The following is a 21,653-nucleotide window of genomic DNA, read 5'->3' on the forward strand; positions in this document are numbered from 1 at the left end:
TGCAGCTATTAAGTTCCAGCAGCAAAAGCTTGTGCAAGACTCTGCATAAATCACAAATTTAGTGTTTTGGCAATCGGTGGCCAAATTTATTATTTAGTTTTAAAACGTATGTTGTCCATGCTTTGCTATGTTATTACTTTATTTTCTTAAATATTATCCAGCTGTGTTTTAACCTGCTTTGGGCAGCTGTGTTTGACACCTGTGATTGCAACCATAGTAAAGCCTTCTACCAATTAGCAGCAGAGCATTTTAGAAACTCAGGAATCAAGATCATGTGACGTGTTCGTGCCACTTTATAAGGCCTTGGCAAGACCACATTTGGAATATTGCATCCAGTTTTGGTGGCCATGATATAAAAAAGAGGTTGAGACTCTAAAAAGAGTGCAGAGAAGAGCAACAAAGATGATCAGGGGGCTGGAGGACTAAAACAGGAATTGGGTTTTTCTAGTTTAATGTAAAGAAGGACTAAGGGGGACATGATAGCAGTCTTCCAATATCTCAGGGGCTGCCACAAAGATGAGGAGGGGGAGTGTCAACCTATTCTCCAAAACTCCTGAAGGCAGAACAAGAAGCAATGAATGGAAACTAATCAAGGAGAGAACAATTCCAGAAATAAGGAGAAATTTCCTGACAGAACAATTAATCAGTGGAATGACTTACCTTCAGAAGTTGTGGGTGTTCATCACTGGAGGTTTTTAAGAAGTGATTGGACAGCCATTTGTCTGAAGTAGTATAAAGTCTCCTGTTTGAGCCGGGGGTTGGACTAGAAGACCTCCAAGGTCCCTTTCAACTCTTCTATTCTATTCTATTCTATTCTATTCTATTCTATTCTATTCTATTCTATTCTATTCTATTCTATTCCAACCCAGCCCAGTCCAGTCCAGTCCATTATTCTCTTCCATTCCATTCCTCCAAGGTTCCTTTCAATGCTGTCGTTCTGTTATCCTGATACCTGCTTTTTTCTCTCTCTCCATATTCCAGGTTTTTAGCCAACACATCTTTCCATGGCCAGACTGGCGAGGTCTTTGTGCACAACACGTCCCACATCCACACTGACCGTCACTACAAAATCTGGAGCCTGCTGAGGGATTCAGTGGGCCAGCCCACGTGGGTGACGGTGGGCAGCTGGAAGGGGGGCGAGATGGAGGCCGAGGAGGGCAGCTGGCCGCAGCACCTGCAGCGCAGGAACCAGGCTGAGGGCGGGGGCTTCTCACGCATGAAGCTGCGGGTGGTGACCTTGGTGGAGCACCCCTTTGTCTTCATCCGGGAGGTGCGTAGGTATATCGGATACGTGGGGGAACCTGCTGAGCACACCAGAAGATCCAGTTCAGCCAGAGTTTCATTCCATACAGCAATAACCTTGTGAACTCTCAAGCTTCCTCCTTCCGTTATATATTCAAGATGTACAGTATTTAATATTTATTTGTTACATATATGTAGGGGTGGTGGGTCTATATATATGTTGTATATAGTATGTTTTAGCTGTGTGTCATGTATGTGTTTCACTTTGAGAGCGGGCAACTAATTTTCATTTTTGATGTGTGCCGTTGTGCCCACAGTAAAAAAACGACAATAAAGGTTATCTCTTATCTTAAAAAAATATAAAATTGGGCAACATATAACAGCCTTTGATTAACTTGGCATTCTCCAGATCTGCTGATTACAGATACCTAGTCTTCAACTTAAAGCCCTTTGTTTAGTGACCATTTGAAGTTACAATGGCACTGAAAAAAGTGACTTTTGACTGTGTTTTACACTTAACGACCGTTGCAGCATCCCAATGGTCATGTGATCAAAATTTGGATGCCTGGCAACTGGCATGTATTTATGGTGATTGCAGTGTCCCAGGGTCATGTGATCATCATTTGTAACAAACAAAGTCAGTGTGGAAGCCCGATTTACTTAACAACTGTGTTACTGATTTAACAACTGCAGCAATTCATTGAACAATTGTAGCAAAAAAAAGATCGTACAATGGGGTAAAACTCACTTAACAGCTGTCTGGCTTAGCCACATAAATTTTGGGCTCAGTTGAGGACTACCTGTATAACATCCATCCTCCACATAGAGAAGATCAGATTGGCTGGAAACAATGGATGTTGTAGTCCTGCACATTTAAACAGAGCCAGATGGGGAGCACATATGTATGGTCTCTTTCTGGTGCAAATTGAGATATAACGCCAAAACATGATGAAATAGTATGTCGTATCAGTATGCCGTATTGCAGTGCAAACTGCATGCATCCCAAAATAGCACACAAGTACATACAGGTAGTGCTCACTTACCGATTATTCATTCAGCAATCATTCTGCCGTGTTTTTCCGAAAGTAAGCCCTACCCCGAAGTAAGCCCTACCTTGACTTTTGGGGGTGGGCCTAATATAAGCCCTAACCCAAAAATAAGCCCTAGTTTTGGGGTGAGGCACACGCCTAAAAATCAAGCTAGGGCAAGGGCGGGGGGGGTAGAACTGCCTCCTGCACTCCCCACCCACTTACCTGGTAGCCAGGCCTCTCCTTGCTGGCCCACTTCTTCTGTGGCGTCCCCAAGCCTGCATTTCACAGTCAGGCCTTCCTGGAAGGCCTCTGCAGCCGAGAACCGAGCTATAAATTGAATCCATAGCTCAGTTATCAGCTGCAGAGGCCTTCTGGAAAGGCCTCTGACTGCAAAAGGCAGGCCCGAGCTCCATTCAGTCCTGCAGAATGAAGCTGCTCCTTCAGCCGCAGAAGAAATGGGCCAGCTGGGTGGGTCTGTCAGTGCCGGAAGTGAGTGGAAAAGGCCCCCCCTCATGAAAATAAGACCTAATGCCTCTTGGAGGCAAAAAAAAATTAAGACTGGGTCTTATTTTCGGGGAAACATTGTAAGTCTATTTGCCTAGTCCAGGGGTAGACAACCTTGGCTCTTTTATGACTCGTGGACTTCAACTCCCAGAATTCCTGAGCCATCATGGCTCAGCCTGGAAACCTCTCTCTTTCCCCTCAGCATGGCTGGCTCAGGAATTCTGGGAGTTGAAGTCCACGAGTCATAAAAGAGCCAAGGTTGCTTACCCTTGACCTAATCCATTTGCAGGGAGCTAGGACTAAAACGTTTTGGAGGTTGTCAAGTTGGAGAGGACTGATCTCCAGCTTTCTCCTGGCCGACCCCTTTTATTTCCTGCTATATATTCAAAAGGTATTAATTGAGTGCTCTTTCCAGGTAGACGAAGAGGGCAACTGTCCAGCGGGGCAACTTTGCCTAGACCCTCACACCAACGACTCCTCCGTGCTCAACGCCCTCTTTGAGGAACTGAATTCAGAGAATGGCTCCATGCCCATGGAGTACCGAAAGTGCTGCTACGGCTACTGCATCGACCTCTTGGAGAAGCTGGCTGAAGACTTGCCCTTTGACTTTGACCTCTACATTGTGGGGGATGGAAAGTACGGGGCTTGGAAGAACGGCCGCTGGACGGGGCTGGTAGGAGATCTCTTGAGTGGCACGGCCCACATGGCCGTGACCTCCTTCAGCATCAATTCAGCCCGGAGCCAAGTGATTGACTTCACCAGCCCTTTCTTCTCCACCAGCTTGGGCATCCTGGTGAGGATCCGGGACACGGCATCGCCCATCGGGGCCTTCATGTGGCCATTACACTGGACCATGTGGGTGGGCATCTTCGTGGCTCTCCACATGACGGCCCTCTTCCTCACCTTGTATGAGTGGAAGAGCCCCTACGGCATGACGCCCCACGGCCGCAACCGCATGAAGATCTTCTCCTACTCCTCCGCCCTGAACCTCTGCTATGCCATCCTTTTTGGCCGCACCGTCTCCAGCAAGACCCCCAAGTGCTGGACAGGCCGTTTCCTCATGAACCTCTGGGCCATCTTCTGCCTCTTAGTCCTTTCCAGCTACACAGCCAACCTGGCCGCAGTGATGGTGGGCGAAAAAACGTTTGAGGAACTCTCTGGGATTCATGACCCCAAGGTTGAACAAATACTTTCTATGCTCCTTGCCCTTCTTTAACCGTGCCCTACTTAGTCTCCCTGTCTTACATTCTTCTCCAGCTTCTTTCCTCCAAATTTTTTCCCTTTCTCTGCTTTCCTGTGTCCCATTGTTGAGCTTGTCTTCCCCTCCATCACCTTCTAGCTTTGTGGACCATTAAAAAAAAAAAAGAACAGTTATGTTGCATCTAACCAGAGTTTGTTGACTCCGGGTTCCTCCCCTTGATGTTCCCAAAGTCCTCTCCTTTGCTATTTACCCCAACAGCAGACACTTAGTGGTAGACTACAGATAGTCCTCAACTTACAACAGTTCATGCAGTGACCATTCGAACTTAACAATGGCACTGAAAAAAGTGACCTGTGACCATTTTCACACTTATGACCGTTGCTGAATCCCCATGGTCGTGAAATTCAGATGCTTGGCAACTGACTCATATTTATGACAGTTGCAATGTCCCAAGGTCATGTGATCACTTTTTGCAACTTCTGCCAAGCAGAGTCAATGGGAAAGTCAGATTCACTTAACAGCTGTGTTATTGATTTAACAACTACAGTGATTCATTTAACAACTGTAGCAAGAAAGGTTATAAAAACTCACTTCACTGTCTCATGTAGCAACAAAAATTTTGGGTTCAGTTGTGGTCATAAGTCAAGGACTATTTGTATACCTTGCAACAGAAGCCCCAAGTACCTCTTTGCATATCTCCATTCATCTTCCTCTTCCTCCATGATTTTATTTAGTCCTTTTTCAAAACCTGTGACATTTCTGTGACATCTTGAGATGGTGAAATCTTGCATGACTGTCTGTTTGAGGGAAGATTCCTAATGCCAATTTCAGTTTAACCTACTAATCCAATGAGATCAGAATGGGAAAAACAAATTTTCCCCCTTTTTCTCGCACTCTGAATAGTATTTAAAAACCTCCTAAAATATTATATTTTGGTTGATTTCCAAAGCACTGGAGGGCAGTAGAAGAAGCAACGGATGGAAACTTATTAGAGCTCCAGTCTAGAACAAAGGAAAACTTTCCTGACAGTGAGAACAATTAACCAGTGGAATGGCTTGACTCCAGAAGTTGTGGGTTCTTTTATCATTGTAGAGATTGGACAGCCATTTGTCTAGAACAGTGGTTCTCAACCTGTGGGTCGGGGCCCCATTTGGGGTCGAACGACCATTTCACGGGGGTCGCCAAACAACGCAGTCCGCCATTTTTTTCCCCTTAGCTGTGCTACTCCCTTTTATTCTATTGGCTTTTGAAAGCCAATAGAATAGACTCTCTTGAATAGAGTCTAATTTTATTGGCTTTCAAAAGCCAATAGGAATTGTCCAGGCTGTCTCTGCCCTGCTGAGCCCGCCAAAAGTCCCATTCTGCCAACGGTGCTGCACCAGTTGAGTAGTCCTCGACTTAAAACCGATTGAGTAGTCCTCGACTTACGACCGGTTGGGGATCGCGGCATTAAAAAGGTTGAGAACCACTGGTCTAGAATTGTATGAGCAGTGGGTGGACTAGAAGACCTCCAAGGTCCCTTCCAACTCTGTTATTCTGCATTCCCCTAAACTAAAATTTTAATCTTCAGTCCGAGAGTTGCTTTCATCTCTTGAAATGCCAGAAGACAATCCTGCAGGCCTTTTTTTTTCCTGTTCTCAAATCCTCTATGAGGTTTGTCACCCTTCTGTTGCTGACACGTTCTCATTTGAGAACATCCCATGAAACCACATCCTTTCCTTTTTTCTGCTTTATCCACCCTCCATTTCTTTCCCTTCTTTTATCCTCCCTCCCTGATTTCCGTTGCAATAATTTAAAAGAATGTTCACATTAAAAGAAAAGAATTCCACTCCCATTTAAAACAAACAACACCAAATCTAGGAGCAGATGGGTCTTATCCCGGTTTTGCTTTCTGCAGCTCCACCATCCGTCCCAGGGTTTTCGTTTTGGCACCGTCTGGGAGAGCAGCGCAGAGGAATATATCAAGAAGAGTTTCCCAGACATGCATGAATACATGAGGCGGCACAGCGTCCCCACCACTCCTGCGGGGATCACGATGCTCAAGTAAGGGAGGCGTGGCCTGGAGAAGGACAATTCGGGGGGGGGGGAGTGATGTTGGTGTTGTGGTGGGTTGGCATCTCTTCCAGTTGTAGTTCCTGCCTTTGGGGGCCACTTGTCTAATTTCAAAAGGTTTCTGCAGGAAACCACTTGAAACATCTGGAGATGTTTCTCCTTAAGGACCTGGTCAATTGTTTGCTTGAGAGGAAGCTAAGATCATCCCTCTCTCCAGTCATCTGTGCTGTGCTAATAGGTAGAACCTCAAAAGCCTGGACTGGGGACTGAGTTCCAATCTCCCTTCAGCCATGGAAGACCCCTGGAAGACCTAGGGCCAGCCCCTCATCCAGACAGCCACTGTGGTCCAGTGCTGAAGGTCCTGGACCAAGAACAGGGAGATCCAGGTTCTTGTCACACCTCAGGCAACCTTGGCTCTTTTATGACTCGTGGACTTCAACTCCCAGAATTCCTGAGCCAGCCATGCTGAGGGGAAAGGGAGAAGTTTCCAAGCTGAGCCATGCTGGCTCAGGAATTCTGGGAGTTGAAGTCCACAAGTCATAAAAGAGCCAAGGTTGCCTACCCCTGGGCTGTGCCTCTCTCTCAGCCCAAAGCCAGGTGGTCCAGTGGCGAGGGTGCTGGACTAGAGCAGGAGAACCCAGCTTCAAATCCTTCCTCAGCTAAAGAAGCTCTTTGGGGGACTTAGGCCTACCCTCTTCTCTCAGCCCAGCCTACCTCAGCTCACCAGGTTATTCTTGCAGGGGGAAATGAGAGAAGGAAGAGAGAAGGAGTCTCCTGAGCTCCTGAATAATGAAAGGTGGGCTATAAGTCACGTCCCTCAAAGAAAGAGGCAAGTCTAACTAAGCATTCTGCTTCTGTTATACTTTCCCCCTTAACATGAGGAACGATGGGTTACCATCCTTCCTCTGTCCCCTCCCCCACTGTTCACATTTTACCAACTTGATTGGGTCAGGAAGATAGATTTTTGTGCAGGACACACGTTGAGACAGATTACGAGGATCTTACCAATTAATCATTATATTGTATTAAAACCCCATTGTGTTTGCTGAGGTAATGTCACTGAAATTTGTTCTTGGGCATCCTTAAGTCTTAAGGAAACAATACAAGTAGTCCTTGACGTATAACCATTTACTTACTTAGGCGACCATTTGAAGTTGCGAAAGCACTGAAAAAAGTGACTCGTGACTCAGTGTTGTCCTCACGACTGTCACAGCATCCCACACGGTCACAGGGTCAAAATTCAGCCACTTGGCAACCAGCAGGGATTTATGACCGTTGCATTGTCCTGGGATCATGTGATCACCATTTGCGACCTTCCCAGCTGGCTTCTGACAAGCAAAGTCAGCACGGAAGGAATTGTGAAGAGGTGCTCCCTTAATGACCCATGATCCTCACTTAACAATGGCAATGAGAACGCTAAGCGATGCAGTCAGGTCATGTCTTACGACCACATCTCTTAGCAACCGAAATGTTGGTTCCAATCGCCTTTGTAAGTCGAGGATTACTTGTCATATGAGGGGGGGAGAGAGAGGGAGAGAGGGAGAGGGAGAGGAAAGAGAAAGAGAGAGAGGAAAGAGAGATAGAGGGGGAGTGAGACAGAGAGAGAGAGGAAAGAGAGAGGGAGATGAAAGAGAAAGGGAGAGAGAGAGAGAGGAAAGAGAGAGAGGGAGTGAGACAGAGAGAAAGAGGGGGGGAAATCTGCCTCCATTTCCCTACCAAGAAAGCAGAACTCTTGAAACTTGCATCATTTCAAAAGGAACTTTTATTGGCAGGTACAGACAGCAGGAAAGCTAGGCAGGATCTGAGGGTTTCCCACTCAAATTGAAAGGCAAAACCCGTATAATAATAACCCCACCCCAACTGTCCGTCCGGTCAGTTCAAACAGGCCAATCCATAGGTGACAATGAACCGTGTGAAACAGACCGATAAGATGCCTTTCTCATCGCAGTTTCTTCCCTCTGCACCGAGATAAGGCAGATGGCCCCGAGGCATTCTTCTCACACTGTGGAGAGGATACATCAAAGCAGACAAAGGAAGCATGTAGACCCCAACAGCTTAAGCACAAAGAATATCTGAAGTGGAGGAATGAATAAATTGAGGGTTCTGATGAGAGAGTGAGATGCTGTGAAAGTTGTAAATGCAGGCATTGATTGCAAAGTTACTTTTTCGTCACTGTCATAGCTGTCGCTGAATGAGGACTACCTGTAGACCTAATTAATGCTGCCCAGCTTAATGGCAGCTTGTTTCTCCTCACCAGGACCAACCCCCCAAAGCTGAATGCCTTCATCATGGATAAATCTTTGCTGGAATACGAGGTCTCCATTGATTCAGACTGCAAACTCTTAACTGTTGGAAAGCCGTTCGCTATTGAAGGTATGGCAAAAACATCTGGATTGAGGCAGAGCAAGGAAGGGAATCGGTAGCCAAATGTGGCCTTAGTCCAGATTGGCTCATTCTGTTAAAAACAGGTATCTTCAATCTTTAAGCATGAAAAATTAAAACTAAGGAAATGCATAAATATTTCTCCTTTTATGGAGAATGTGACTTTAACTAAGAGCCGTAGTGGCGCAATGCTTAGAAGGCAGTATTGCAAGCTAATTCTGCCTACTGCCAGCAGTTTGATCCTGACCAGCTCAAGGTTGACTCAGCCTTCCATCCTTCCGAGGTCGGTAAAATGAGGACCCAGATTGTTGGGGGGGAAATAGGCTGACTCTTAGAAAGGACTGTAAAGGACCAGGAAGCGGTATACTGGTAAATCTAAGTTCTAGTGGCTATTGCTTAATTTTTATAATGCTTTCCCAGGAGGCTCCAAAAGATAATTATGTATTGGTTCATAAAATACTTCACTTTGTATCTAGAAACCTGAGTGTAAAAATAGGAGCATTCGCAGTGTGTGTGTGTGTGAAAAAGTTGGTTGTGGTCTTGATTATGTGGCCATAGCTACCATCTTGACTTTTTTCACCCTCTTGACTTCCTGATAGCATGTGATAGCAAAAGGAAGCCAATGGCTCTTCCGGTGTCTGTGGTGAAAGGGAAGGTTTTAATAATAATAATATAATAACAACAACAGCAATAACAACAACAACAACAACTTAAAAACTTCCAGTGTTGGAGCATTCACAGCTTCTGGAGGCAGGTTGTTCCACTGGTTAATTGTTCTTACTGTCAGAAATTTCTCCTTAGTTCTAGGTTGCTTTTCTCCTTGATTAGTTTCCATCCGTTGCTTCTTGTCCTGCCTTCAGGTGCTTTGGAGAATAGCTTGACTCCCTCTTCTTTGGGGCAGCCCCTGAGATTTTGGAACACTGCTATCATGTCCCCCCTCGACCTTCTCTTCATTAAACTAGACCAGTGGTGGCGAACCTATGGCACGGGTGCCAGGGGCGGCACTCAGAGCCCTCTCTGTGGGCATGCACGTCGTCGCCCCAGTCCTAGGCCTTCAGCTGGGTTTTATAAAACCTTTTCGCTTTAGGCCTCTGCCGCCGTGTGCAAAAAAAAAAAAGGTTCAATCAATCAGTCAATTTCAACTTCTCGCGGGAAAAAAAAAGATCTTGCAAAGTTGGAATTGATTGATTGAACTTTTTAGTCCCATCCAGTCTGCTGTTACCACCACAGCCACGCTCACCCAATGGGCCACACCCACCCAATTGGCCACACCCACCCGGCACCCAACGATGCATAAGTGGGTCTTAGGTTGCAATTTGGGCACTCGGTCTCTAAAAGATTCGCCATCACTGAACTAGACATACCCAATTCCAGTAGCCGTTCCTTATGTTTTAGCCTCCAGTCCCCTAATCATCTTTATTGCTCTCCTCTGTACTCTTTCTAGAGTCTCAGCATCTTTTTTACATCGTGGTGACCAAAACTGGATGCAGTATTCCAAGTGTGGCCTTACCAAGGCATTGTAGAGTGGTATTAATACTTCATGTGATCTTTTATCTGCGCATGTTCTGTACTGAAGCCCCAAAGATGCTGTTCAAAAGGAAACTGGACTTTCCGGTCACTGATTTCCTGCAACAAGGCAGTATCCGCATTACTAACTGCCTTTATCCTGGGAAAGCCACTCCATGCCTATATGAGCTCCCCCAAAATCCCACCAAGAGGGAACTCAGACCAATGGTCAGCGGCTTCAACTCGGTCCCTTCCAATGTCGCAAAACGTCTGACCACTTTATAACAAGAAAGATCCAAATGGCCTTTTGAACAGCGCCTTTGGGACAACCACGACCTGGAGGACTGAGATTCTCATAGACCTTCTGGATGGCAAGTAAAAACTTTCTCCTCTTTTACACCCCTCCCAATTCTCTCGGACTGTGCCAGGCTACGGCATCGGCCTTCCCCAGAACTCACCTCTGACCTCCAACGTCTCCGAGTTCATCAGCCGCTACAAGTCTGCCGGCTTCATGGACCTCCTGCACGACAAATGGTACAAGATGGTGCCCTGCGGGAAAAGGGTCTTTGCTGTTACTGAGGTATGGAGGCTCTGTGGGAAAGAGCTTCCCCTCCTTGCCTGCTCCACCCCTTTGATTTCCTGATGCCCCTAGAGCAGGGGGAGGCAACCTTGGCTCTTTTATGACTCATGGACTTCAACTCTCAGAATTCCTGAGCCAGACATGCTGAGGGAAAAGGGAGAGATTTCCAAGCTGAGCCATGCTGGCTCAGGAATTCTGGGAGTTGAAGGCCACCAGTCATAAAAGAGCCAAGGTTGCCTGCCCCTGGTCTAGAAGCAGGGCTGGGGAACTATGGCCTCTTTATGAGCTGTAGAGTTCAACTCCCAGAATTCCTGAGCCAGCCACGCTGAGGGGAAAGGGAGAGGTTTCCAAGCTGAGCCATGCTGGCTCAGGAATTCTGGGAGTTGAAGTCCACGAGTCATAAAAGAGCCAAGGTTGCCTAACCCTGGCCTAGGCCTAGGCTGCTTCATGACTCATGGACTTCAACTCCCAGAATTCCTGAGCCAGCATGGCTCAGCTTGGAAACCTCTCCCTTTCCCCTCAGTATGGCTGGCTCAGGAATTCTGGGAGTTGAAGTCCACGAGTCATAAAAGAGCCGAGGTTGCCTACCCTTGCCTAGGATGCACTGATAATGCACCGGCAAAAGGCCGTTGCCCCAAGCAACTCTGGAGGAGGCACCTTTCCAAAATGCCGGAATACGTAGACAAGTATTCCGAGAGGTTTGCCATGCCTCCTCCTCCTCCTTGTCCACACGTGCATAACGAACATGAGGAGTTGTGTTTCCAAATCTGAACGTTCCCATTGGGGTTAATCCTGCCCGTGTTCCTTCTTCCCCCCATCGCTTCCAGACTCTGCAGATGGGGATCTACCACTTCTCCGGCCTCTTTGTCCTCCTTTGCATCGGACTCTGTGGCTCCCTGCTCACCTCCCTCGGAGAACACGTCTTTTACCGACTCATCTTGCCTCGCATTCGGCGCAAGAAGAAATTCAATTATTGGCTCCATACCAGCCAGGTGAGGGATAATCTCGGAGACGTGTGTATCATCTCAGGGTGGAGACGGGTGGTTGGGTGGGTCTCGTTTCATTCTGAAAGAAAGCAGTGACTACAGGAAGTCCTTGACTTACAGCCATTCGCTTAGTTCGAAGTTACAGCGGTACTGAAAAAATGTGACTTATAAGCAATCCTCACACTTATTATTGATTGGTTGATTGATAGCCCACCTTTATTACTTTTGCAAATAACTCAAGGTGGCAAACGTCTCCAACAAACCTTCCTCCTCCCTGTGAGCTGAGAGAGATAACTGTTGCAACATCCCTGCAGTCACGTGATCAATATTTGGGCACTTGGCAACTGGCATGTACTTACGACGGTTGCACTGGTCATGCACTGGGCTCAGGCGTTCACCATTTGTGACCTTCCCAGCTGGTTTCTGACAAGCCAAAGTCAATAGTGGAAACCAGATTTGCTTAACAACCATATGATTCACTTAACAACTGCAGTGATTTGGTTAAGAGTTGTGGTGGTGCAATGATGAGAAGGCAGCACTCCAGGCTAATTCTGCTGACTGCCGGCTGCCAGCAGTTCGGCAGTTTGATTCTCACTGGCTCAAGATTGACTCAGCCTTCCATCCAAAAAATGTCATAAAATGCAGTCATGCGGACGTCATAAATGTGGCTCGGCTACATGTGTCCAAAGTGCAGTTATGTGCCTGGAGGGAGAGGGGCAACTTCAGACCTTCTAATCCAAGTTGTAGAAAGCCCTGGTGGTGCAGTGCTTAGAAGGCAGTATTGCAGCTAACTTTACCAACTGCCAGCAGTTCGATCCTGACCAGCTCATGTTTAACTCAGCCTCCCATCCTTCCGAGGTTGGCAAAATAAGGACCCAGATTGTTGGGGGCAATAGGCTGACTCTGTAAACCGCTCAGAGAGGGCTGTAAAGCACTGTGAAGCGGTATATAAGTCTTAAGTGCTATTGCTACCCTATTAATAACTGTGGCAAAAAAGACTGTAAAATCGGGTGCAACTCGTTTAATAACTGCCTTGCTTAGCGGTGGAAATTCTTGTCTCAGTTTTGGTCGTAAGTCGAGGACTACCTGTTCTAGAGCTCATGAGCTGCTTCTAAGGCTTCCCATGGTCTTCCGTTTGTTTTTACGATCTGAGAAAAGGAGACAGCTTGAGAAAAAAACGATTTAAATGATTTTTAAAAGCATGTGCAGAACCAAGACCATTTATTTATTTATTTATGGCACTGATGCCGCAGTCGAATGACAGAGGGGGGAGGGCAGGGGCATCCTGGAGGGAAGTGGGATTCTGTGGTTAATCAGTCAATCAAATGCCTCCACTGGGATGGGAGGAGATATTTTTAAAATGTTGCTAAAATGCGAGATAGAGGCAGCACAAGTTAAAAGTTGCATGATAAAATGGGTGAAACATTGGAGAGAAATAATGACCATGGCGCAAAGCCGTGAATAATAATGACGTTTGTGCAACTGGGACTCTCCTCCCAATTATTTTTAGAAAAGTTATTTTTCCCCATTATTTTCCTTCATTGTTACAAATCTCCGGAGCCTTTATTTCTTTGTGATTTTTATATGCATAACCCAGAAAATACACCGGGCTCTAAACATGGGACTGGAGGAACAGAGGCTCAAGAAGCTGAAGTTGGAGAAAAGGTAAATTCTTTTTGCGTCAGCTGTTCTGAACTGGTTTGCCAACCCAGGCCACATTACAGGCAGGCCTCGTGTGATGCTTGTAAAGCGCCTGGCCCGATTTTATAGCTTGCTTGCTTGCTTGCTTGCTTGCTTGCTTGCTTGAGGGAGGCCTCATGTGATGCTTGTAAAGTGGCTGGCCTGATTTTATAGCTTGCTTGTGGGAATAAGAGGGTTGGAAGGGATCTTGGAGGTCTTCTAGTCCAACTCCCTGCTCAGGCAGGAAACCCTATTTGAGGAGCTGCCACAAAGAAGAAGGAGTCAAGCTATTCTCCAAAGCACCAGAGGGCAAGACAAGAAACAATGGATGGAAACGGATCCAAGAGAGAAGCAACCTGGAATTAAGGAGAAAGTTCCTAACAGTGAGGACAATTAACCAGTGGAACAGCTGGCCTTCAGAAATCGTGGGCGTTCCATCACTGGAGGTTTTTAAGAAGAGATTAGACATTCACTTGTCTGAAATGGTATCTGTTCTCCTGCTTGAGCAGGGGGCTGGACTAGAAGACCTCCAAGATCCCTTCCAGCTCCTATTCTATTCTATTCTATTCTATTCTATTCTATTCTATTCTATTCCATTCCATTCCATTCCATTCATTTCAGATAAGTGAATCACCACGGTTATTAAGTGAATCTATGGTCATTAACTGACCCCATTATTTACTATCCTTTTTGCTGAAAACCGAAAGTAAATACTGTTTTTTGACAAAAATGTCCTGAATAGCAGTTGCGTGACCCAGTCATGTAGGCTTGTTGCCAAGAGCTATAAGTTGAGGACTATCTATATGGTTGTCTGAATACAGGTAGTCCTCGAGTTACAACTCATCACTTAGTGACCATTCAGAGTTACACCAGGCTTCCTGGGGTAGCAATAGCAATAACGCTTCTACTTATATACCGCTTCACGGTGCTTTACAGCCCTCTAAGCGGTTCACAGGGTCAGCCTATTGGCCTCCAACAATCCGGGGTCCTCATTTTACCAACATCAGAAGGATGGAAGGCTGAGTCAACCTTGAGTTGGTCAGGATCGAACTGCTGGCAGTTTGTAGAGTTAGCCTGCAATACTGCCTTCTAAGCACTGCGCCACCACGGCTTTCTATAACCTGGATTAGAAGGTCTGAAGTTGCCCCTCTCCCTGTAGTCACATAACTGCACTTTGGGACACATGTAGCCGAACCTCATTTATGGTGTCCTGCAGTCACATGACTGCATTTTATGACATTTTTGCCGAAAACAGGCATTTACTTCCGGTTTTCGGCAGAACCAGCTCTTACCGAATCACAGATTTGTTTAACAACCTCAGCATTCGCGCAATGACCACTGCAAAAATGATCGTAAAATCTGATCAGTCGTGTGGGTGACCCAGTTTATGACTATCACGATCACGCCGAGGCTCCATTACCATTGTAACTCAAGAACCACCCGTAATACATGAGTGAAGGATTCTGGGAGTTGAAGTCCATCCATCTTAAAATTGCCAAGGTTGGAGACACATTGAATTTTCATGGTTCCATCCTAAGTGGTCTGTGTTTCTATTGTTATTTTGTCCTGACTTTGTGCACCTTCTACTGAGCTTATGATTGCAATTCTTTGTACGTTTTCTTACGATACGTGTGTGTGGCTGTAAAACAGTGGTTCTCAACCTGTGGGTCGGGACCCCATTTGGGGTCGAACGACCATTTCACGGGGGTCACCAAACAACGCAGTCTGCCATTTTTTTCCCCTTTTCCTTAGCTGTGCTACTCCCTTTTATTCTATTGGCTTTTGAAAGCCAATAGAATAGACTCTCTTGAATAGAGTCTAATTCTATTGGCTTTCAAAAGCCAATAGGAATTGTCCAGGCTGTCTCTGCCATGCTGAGCCTGCCAAAAGTCCCATTCTGCAAATGGTGCTGCACCAGTTGAGTAGTCCTCGACTTACGACCGGTTGGGGGTCACGGCATTAAAAAGGTTGAGAACCACTGCTGTAAAAAAAGGCACGAGCGCTTTTAAAGGAATTGCTAAATTGTTGAGACTCCTATTCTTTTTTCTTAAAAAAAAAAAGTGTCGGGGGAGGGGGGGGACATCCAGATTTACATTTTCTCCTCTCTCCTCCTCCAAAGTTGCAATCTTCAAAAGCTTCCAGATGAACCCCAGCCTTCCCCCAGCCAGGAGGCCTGGAACAACCTCCGTGGCACAGCAATAAAGAAGGAAGACAAACGGGTGCACTTCAACATTGATAACATCCCAGAGGAATCCTCCGAAGACGAGCGAGCAGGGCCCGTGTGGCATTGCATGAACGGCCAGGACCCCCAGCAGGACAGCAAGGAGGCCAAGCAGAAGGAACTGGAGGAGCTGGAGAGCAAAATTGAAGATATGCGTGAGCAGCTGAGGGTGGCCCTGGTACGGAAGAGTGAGCTCATGGTGGCCCTTGGACCACCCCCGAAAGCTCCTCGGCTGCCCCCTGCCCTGAAGGCATTGATCAGGGAGAGCAAGGAGGACAGGTGATGGAATGGAGGGGGTGACTTGAGCTGGACTCTGGACTCATTTTCCTGGTGAAGAATGCCAGTGCAAAGAGCAAAACCGTGAAGAATAGATACTGGTCGGGAGATGGTTTTTTTTCCCTAGCTTTCCTTGCCTTCCCCCAGATCAGTTTCCATCCAAGGGGCCATCGTGGGTTGCTGGTCACCCTTATGTGCATGTGGAAAGTCCCTCTTAATCCATGTCTGTTGAAAAAGCCACCAGGATGAGAAAGATGGTGGCAGAGTGGTTGACAAGCAGGCAGAGCTAGATATGTTCGGAATCCAGATTATTAATTCACAGATCTTCTAAGTCAGTGGTTCTCAACCTGTGGGTCGGGACCCCATTTGGGGTCGAACGACCATTTCACGGGGGTCGCCAAACAGCTCAGTCTGCCATTTTTTTCCCCTTTTCCTTAGCTGTGCTACTCCCTTTTATTCTATTGGCTTTTGAAAGCCAATAGAATAGACTCTCTTGAATAGAGTCTAATTCTATTGGCTTTCAAAAGCCAATAGGAATTGTCCAGGCTGTCTCTGCCCTGCTGAGCCGTTTGGCGACCCCCGTGAAATGGTCGTTCGACCCCAAATGGGGTCCCGACCCACAGGTTGAGAACCACTGGTTTACATGGAAGGAGCAATATCCCAGCAGTTGGGAGACCCTGGGAGGCATCCCATGGGACAGGGCAACCAAGATTGCAGTAGGTTGGGTAATGACATCATCAAAGTGGACAGAAGTAGGATTCCTGGAAGAGAGGAGAGGGGAGGGGAAGGGAGAGGGAGAGAGGAGAGGTGGGGAGACACATTGGATAAGCTTAAAAGAAAATGTATACGCCCTTGGGGCATTATTTATTATTCCCTCCATCGTCCTGATTTTATTTCTCAGTAATTTTCCACCAAGATTTGGCTGTGTAATTTTGAGAGGGTGGGCCTAAAGAATAGCTTGAGGACTTCAGAGGGACCTGCCAACCTCTCATTTGCCCTGATCTCAACAGGGGCTGATTTGATAGAAAAGCTTCGTCCAATTGGACTCAGGACAAGGCAGAGGGGCTCCATGCTTTCCTCCTCTCCCCTCAGCCAATTCTGGATGATAACAAGGACAGACCAGCCTTCCTTGAAACGGATGGAAGCTTAACAAAGAGAAAGCCAACCTAGAACTAGGGCAGGGGTAGGCAACCTTGGCTCTTTTATGACTCATGGACTTCAACTCCCAGAATTCCTGAGCCAGCATGGCTCAGCTTGGAAACTCTCCCTTCTCCCCTCAGCATGGCTGGCTCAGGAATTCTGGGAGTTGAAGTCCACGAGTCATAAAAGAGCTAAGGTTGCCTACCCCTGAACTAGGGAGACATTTCTTGACAGTGAGGACAATTAACCAGTGGAACGGCTTTGCCTTCAGAAGTTGTGGGTGCTCCATCACTGGAGGTTTTTAAGAAGCAACTGGACAGCCATTTGTCCAGAGTGCTATAGGATCTCCTGGGGTCCTCTCCTGATATTCCAGGAGAACAAAACTCAGAACTCCAGTCAAAGCTTGAGAATATGGGAGCTGCCATCTCCAACACATCAAATGGGCACAAGAAGGGACGAATAAGCAGAGCAACTAGACTCACTCCGTTTAAGGCAGCTTCAGGGTTCGCTTTTTGTTATCTGGCCCCAGAAATTTTTTTCTTCCTGACTTGCCCAGCAAACTGGCAGAGTCTGAAAGTGTTTACAGGTGGTCCTTCACTTGTGACTGTAATTGAGCCCTGAATTAGTCTTAAGTAGTTGCGGTCGTAAATTGAGGCAACCCATGACCAGACCTGATTTTTGTCTACATTTTTTGCAGCCATCATTAAGCAAACAGTGCGGTCATTAAGCGATTCAATTTTATCTGATGAGGTTTTTTTGTTGGAAACTGGAAGTGAATGCCAGAAATCAGCAAAACACACAGCAAATCATGCCCACGTGATTGTGGAATGCTGCAAACAGTCGTAAAGATGAGTCAGTCGTCAAATGCCCAAAATGCAATTATGTGATTGTAAGTTTGTGTCTGTGCGTGTGTGTGTGCAGCTGTTGTAACTTTGAAAATGGGTCAGAAGTAGCATTTTGGAAGGTCCATCATAACTCTGAACACACATTAAACAACTGGTCATAAATGACCAAGGATTACCGATATTGCTATGGGATTGCACTGGTGGGCTCTAACTGTCCTTAGAAATTCTCCCCTTTTAATTAGGCAAATCAGGGTAAAATATTCTTATTTTTGGTGGGCAGAAAGCCAACGGGAGGGGGTCTGAAATCCCATTTGTCCTCTGAACATTGGCCAGTGGGAGGCAGAGCAAGAAAACTATAGAGCCCAGTGAATAGCACCTTATCATGGAAAGTACAGTAGAAAATTAAACGGAGAGAAAAGACGGGTTTGGATATGTTTTGTCTTCTCCTTTATAAAATATGCAGTGCACCTCAGGATCTTACCTGCAGCTCAGGTTCAGCAAAGGTTTCATTCAGGTGAGCTCTGGGGAAAATGTTTGAGTTACTGCAGAGCTGGGCTATAGCACATTTCACACATAGCACAGATTTGCTGTATCCAGTTTGGCTTAGGTGCAATTTCTTTATGTAGGTTAACAGTCTGCCAACTGAAGCCTCTTCTGTTTAAGATGCTGGGATGGGAAGAGGTTTTTGCGGATTGGAAGGAACCATGTTCTAATCTAGCAGCTTAGTTTTAACAAGCCGAGCTTTTGATCGTCAAATGAGAATTGGAAGAACTTTGCATTGTAGCTCAGGTTTTTCGGATCAGAGAGCAACTGTAGCCTTGCAGACTGTTTCGGCTAATTAAGACTGTTCCTGAAAAAAAATCCCCTTTTTCTTGATAGTGTTATTTATAGAAAACATGGATCAAGCCCTGGTTCTCCATCATGGTTTTCTGCAAACTAACATACTTCTGTTTGAGGAAAAGGAGACTGTAGCTCCTCATGTTTCCCCATTGCTGTCAATTGTATTTTTGTTTTTTTTATTTTGCAGCAAGGGAGACTGTTGGTGAGTGAATGAACCAATTTGCATTATGTATTATTTAACCTATTGTACTCCTGGTAATATACAGATAGTCCTCGATTTATGTCCAACATCTTCATTGTTAAGTGAGACAGTTGTTGAGTATTGCCCCATTTTATAACCTTTCCTGCCAGTTATTAAGTGAATAACTGCAGTTAAGTTGGTAACACAGTCATTAACCACTGACTTCGCTTGTTGAAAGCTGGCTGGGAAGGTTATAAGTGGTAACCACATGATCCTGGGACATTGCAACTGTCATAAGTACATGCCAGTTGCCAAGCATCCAAATTTTGATCACGTGACCACAGGGATGCTGCAAACATGTGAAAAATGGTCATAAGTCACTTTTTTTAGTGCCTTTGTAGCTTTGGTCACTAAACAAATGATTGTTTAATGGTTGTGAAGTCAAGGGCTACTTGTAGCAAAGATTCTCAAGATTATGGGCAGGAGGATTTTAGACTTCCTGTTTCTGTATATTTAATACTGGATTTTCCTGTTCATCTCTACCAGTGACTTGGCAAGCCTTTTTAACAATGGGCTCAGCTTATAAGCCAGCAACTCTCAAGAGCAATTAGAAAGTTATCGACCTATTACCAAAAAAAATCCTGAATCCTGTATAGTCATTTAAACTCTCCTGGCTTCTGAACTCTTCTTGTTACTGGAGCACGTTCTGCTTCAAATCTCTCTCATCTATATTTAGACAATTTAAAGATCAGGCGCGGCCCTTCAACCAGCCTGCAGCTTTCCTAACTGAGAATGGATAATACGCAGGATTCAGAATGAATTTTTAAGAAAGGTGTAGAAATTCAGAAGCACAGCTTAAGTCAAGCGAAACCCAGATTGGGACCGATTTAGGGATTAAGGGAGTAGCTCGTGGCTATTACGAAACCCAAAGATTTCTTGTATTATTTAATGTTAAGGGGGGCATGTGACAGGTTGAGAACTTGGGTCTGCAAGAACTCAGCTGAAGCAAAGCAGGAGACACCTGGGAGATGAAAGCTCCTTCTCAACTCCAAGAGAGCGTTTCCCAGTCAAAGAGGTAGCAGTGAGTTGTAATAACAAACAAGCAAAAAGCAAAACAAATACTGTCTTTTTTTCAGCTGAGCTAGAGAGGCACCGTCATCAATCTCAACTCTGCCTTTCATAAAACTGTCCTATTTAAATCAGCTTTTTTTCTTTAGAACCCTGTGGGAGTCCTAGTTCATTCTGGGCAAGAGAAGCCTGGCCCTATAATTGACTAAATCAGTTTGGCATGCGCACAGCCATCGTTAGAAGGCAGATTCGTATTACAACTGTGCAGATCTCAAGTTAAAGGGCAAAATCTGAATTCAGGGCACACACAGGTCCTTATGTATCAGGGTCACCTTATGCTAAATGTCTTCCTTCTCACAATTACACAGCAGCTGGGGTGGGCAATCACATCAGTCCAAGGCAAAGTGGAAATGCTTTAATAATGTATCCCAGCAGGCGTTATATGTGTGTGGCAAACACAGAATTTGCAATTTGAATTCACCTTTGCACAGCCGTCCTTCATATAACCAAGGTTATGCTGTTCACCGTTTTAGGTATTTTTTTTTCTTTCATAAAGCAGGAACAGGTTGGAAACCAAAGAAATACAATAGATGTGCCTGAGTGTTTCCATATGGCCTCTTAAGAGCTGACGTGTGAGGCAGTTTATAAATCTTACAAATAAATTAAAACCAAATAAATACTTTCAAACACCAGGTATCAATCCCGAAGCCCAATTTTTCAAAAGGAATTTGCTTGAAAATAAAGCTGGGATGGTTCTTGGATATGCAATCGAAGTTTAAATACTTCTGACAGGTTTACATCATCAGCCACGCTGGAGTTTGTCTTTGGTATTTATTTTTGTGCAGTGCGAATGTAAGTGATATCGCAAAAGGTCTTTTAGTTATATGCAGAACAGTCTTCCAAAATTTGATGCCTTTCAAGACGTATTGGGCCCCAATTCCCATCTCTGCCAGCCCATAATGTTTGGAAATGATGGGAAGTGTAATCTCCCAGATCTAGAGGGGGCAGGAATTGGAAGAATGCTGAATTGGGCTACTGTTCATTTTTTATATAAAAAACCCCGTCCTCTCCATTTTATTTACTTTAAAAAAAAATAGACTGGTTAATAGACTTAAGAATCAAAAGAGGAACATTTTCACGCTTTTAGAAAAATAAAACGATGGGGTTTTTTTCCCCTTTCTTAGTTACATTCTGGAAACTCACAACTTTGTTTTGGATTTTTCTTGTCCCCAAAGAATCCTGCACTCTCTCACAGCTCAATATCTGGAGTGAGGAATGGAAAAATAAATTCAGGTGGATGCTCAGGGAATATTTTGCGATCTGATGAATAGAAGCCTTTTTAGAGAGATGAGTTGATATATTAAGAGCAGTGATATGGCTTCTCTAACAGGAGTTTGCAATATATGGCCAACTGAAGGTCCCATTTGGCCTTTTAGCGGTAAGGCTGGGCCAGGCCTCCAAGATAGATGGTGCCAGTCCAAGACCTGGGTGAAGCCAGCACAAAAATTAAATCATCTCTAATTAAAAGTAAAATGAGAGAAATGTCCCGTTTCTCTCACATTAAAATGGCAACCTGGCGGTAAACCAGTGGAACCCTGTTTTCCTGGGCCTTATTCTCAACCTCTGGAGGGGCTGAATTCCAGCATGCCGGGTGATAGCGGGAGGTCAAGACTAGCACTGCTGAGCAGAAGACGGAAGCCATTCATACGGGGAATGGGCAAATCCACTGGCCAGAACAAGTGAAATATTACAAACTGTAAACGAAACACAGCTCTCCAGAAGAGATCTTCCTACCAGGAATAGCTGAACCTCTCCTGGTTGCTGTTAATTTCGCTATGGCGCCGGCACTTGTTAACCCCCCCTCCCCGTGTCCCCCCCCAAAGGGTATGACTGACGAGGAAAGAAGAAACAAATAACG

At 45.6% G+C, this 21,653-nt stretch overlaps 1 protein-coding gene across 1 annotated transcript in view; it reads left to right on the top strand.

Annotated features, from left to right (window-relative positions):
- GRIN3B (glutamate ionotropic receptor NMDA type subunit 3B) overlaps nucleotides 1–16,037 on the top strand; it is a 48,956-nt gene extending 32,919 nt beyond the window's left edge. The window contains exons 3-10 of the mRNA XM_039333038.1: nucleotides 982–1,270; nucleotides 3,193–3,954; nucleotides 5,876–6,021; nucleotides 8,288–8,403; nucleotides 10,347–10,498; nucleotides 11,326–11,490; nucleotides 13,082–13,149; nucleotides 15,284–16,037. Of these exons, the coding sequence (XP_039188972.1) occupies nucleotides 982–1,270; nucleotides 3,193–3,954; nucleotides 5,876–6,021; nucleotides 8,288–8,403; nucleotides 10,347–10,498; nucleotides 11,326–11,490; nucleotides 13,082–13,149; nucleotides 15,284–15,668 (2,083 nt within the window). The 3' untranslated portion in view covers nucleotides 15,669–16,037. The remainder of the gene's footprint in view (nucleotides 1–981; nucleotides 1,271–3,192; nucleotides 3,955–5,875; nucleotides 6,022–8,287; nucleotides 8,404–10,346; nucleotides 10,499–11,325; nucleotides 11,491–13,081; nucleotides 13,150–15,283) is intronic.
- The last annotated feature ends 5,616 nt before the right edge of the window (nucleotides 16,038–21,653 follow it).

This window comes from Crotalus tigris, unplaced genomic scaffold (assembly GCF_016545835.1).
Source record: "Crotalus tigris isolate CLP2741 ecotype Arizona unplaced genomic scaffold, ASM1654583v1 scf7180000024471.848039, whole genome shotgun sequence".
In the NCBI taxonomy this organism is placed as follows: domain Eukaryota; kingdom Metazoa; phylum Chordata; class Lepidosauria; order Squamata; family Viperidae; genus Crotalus; species Crotalus tigris.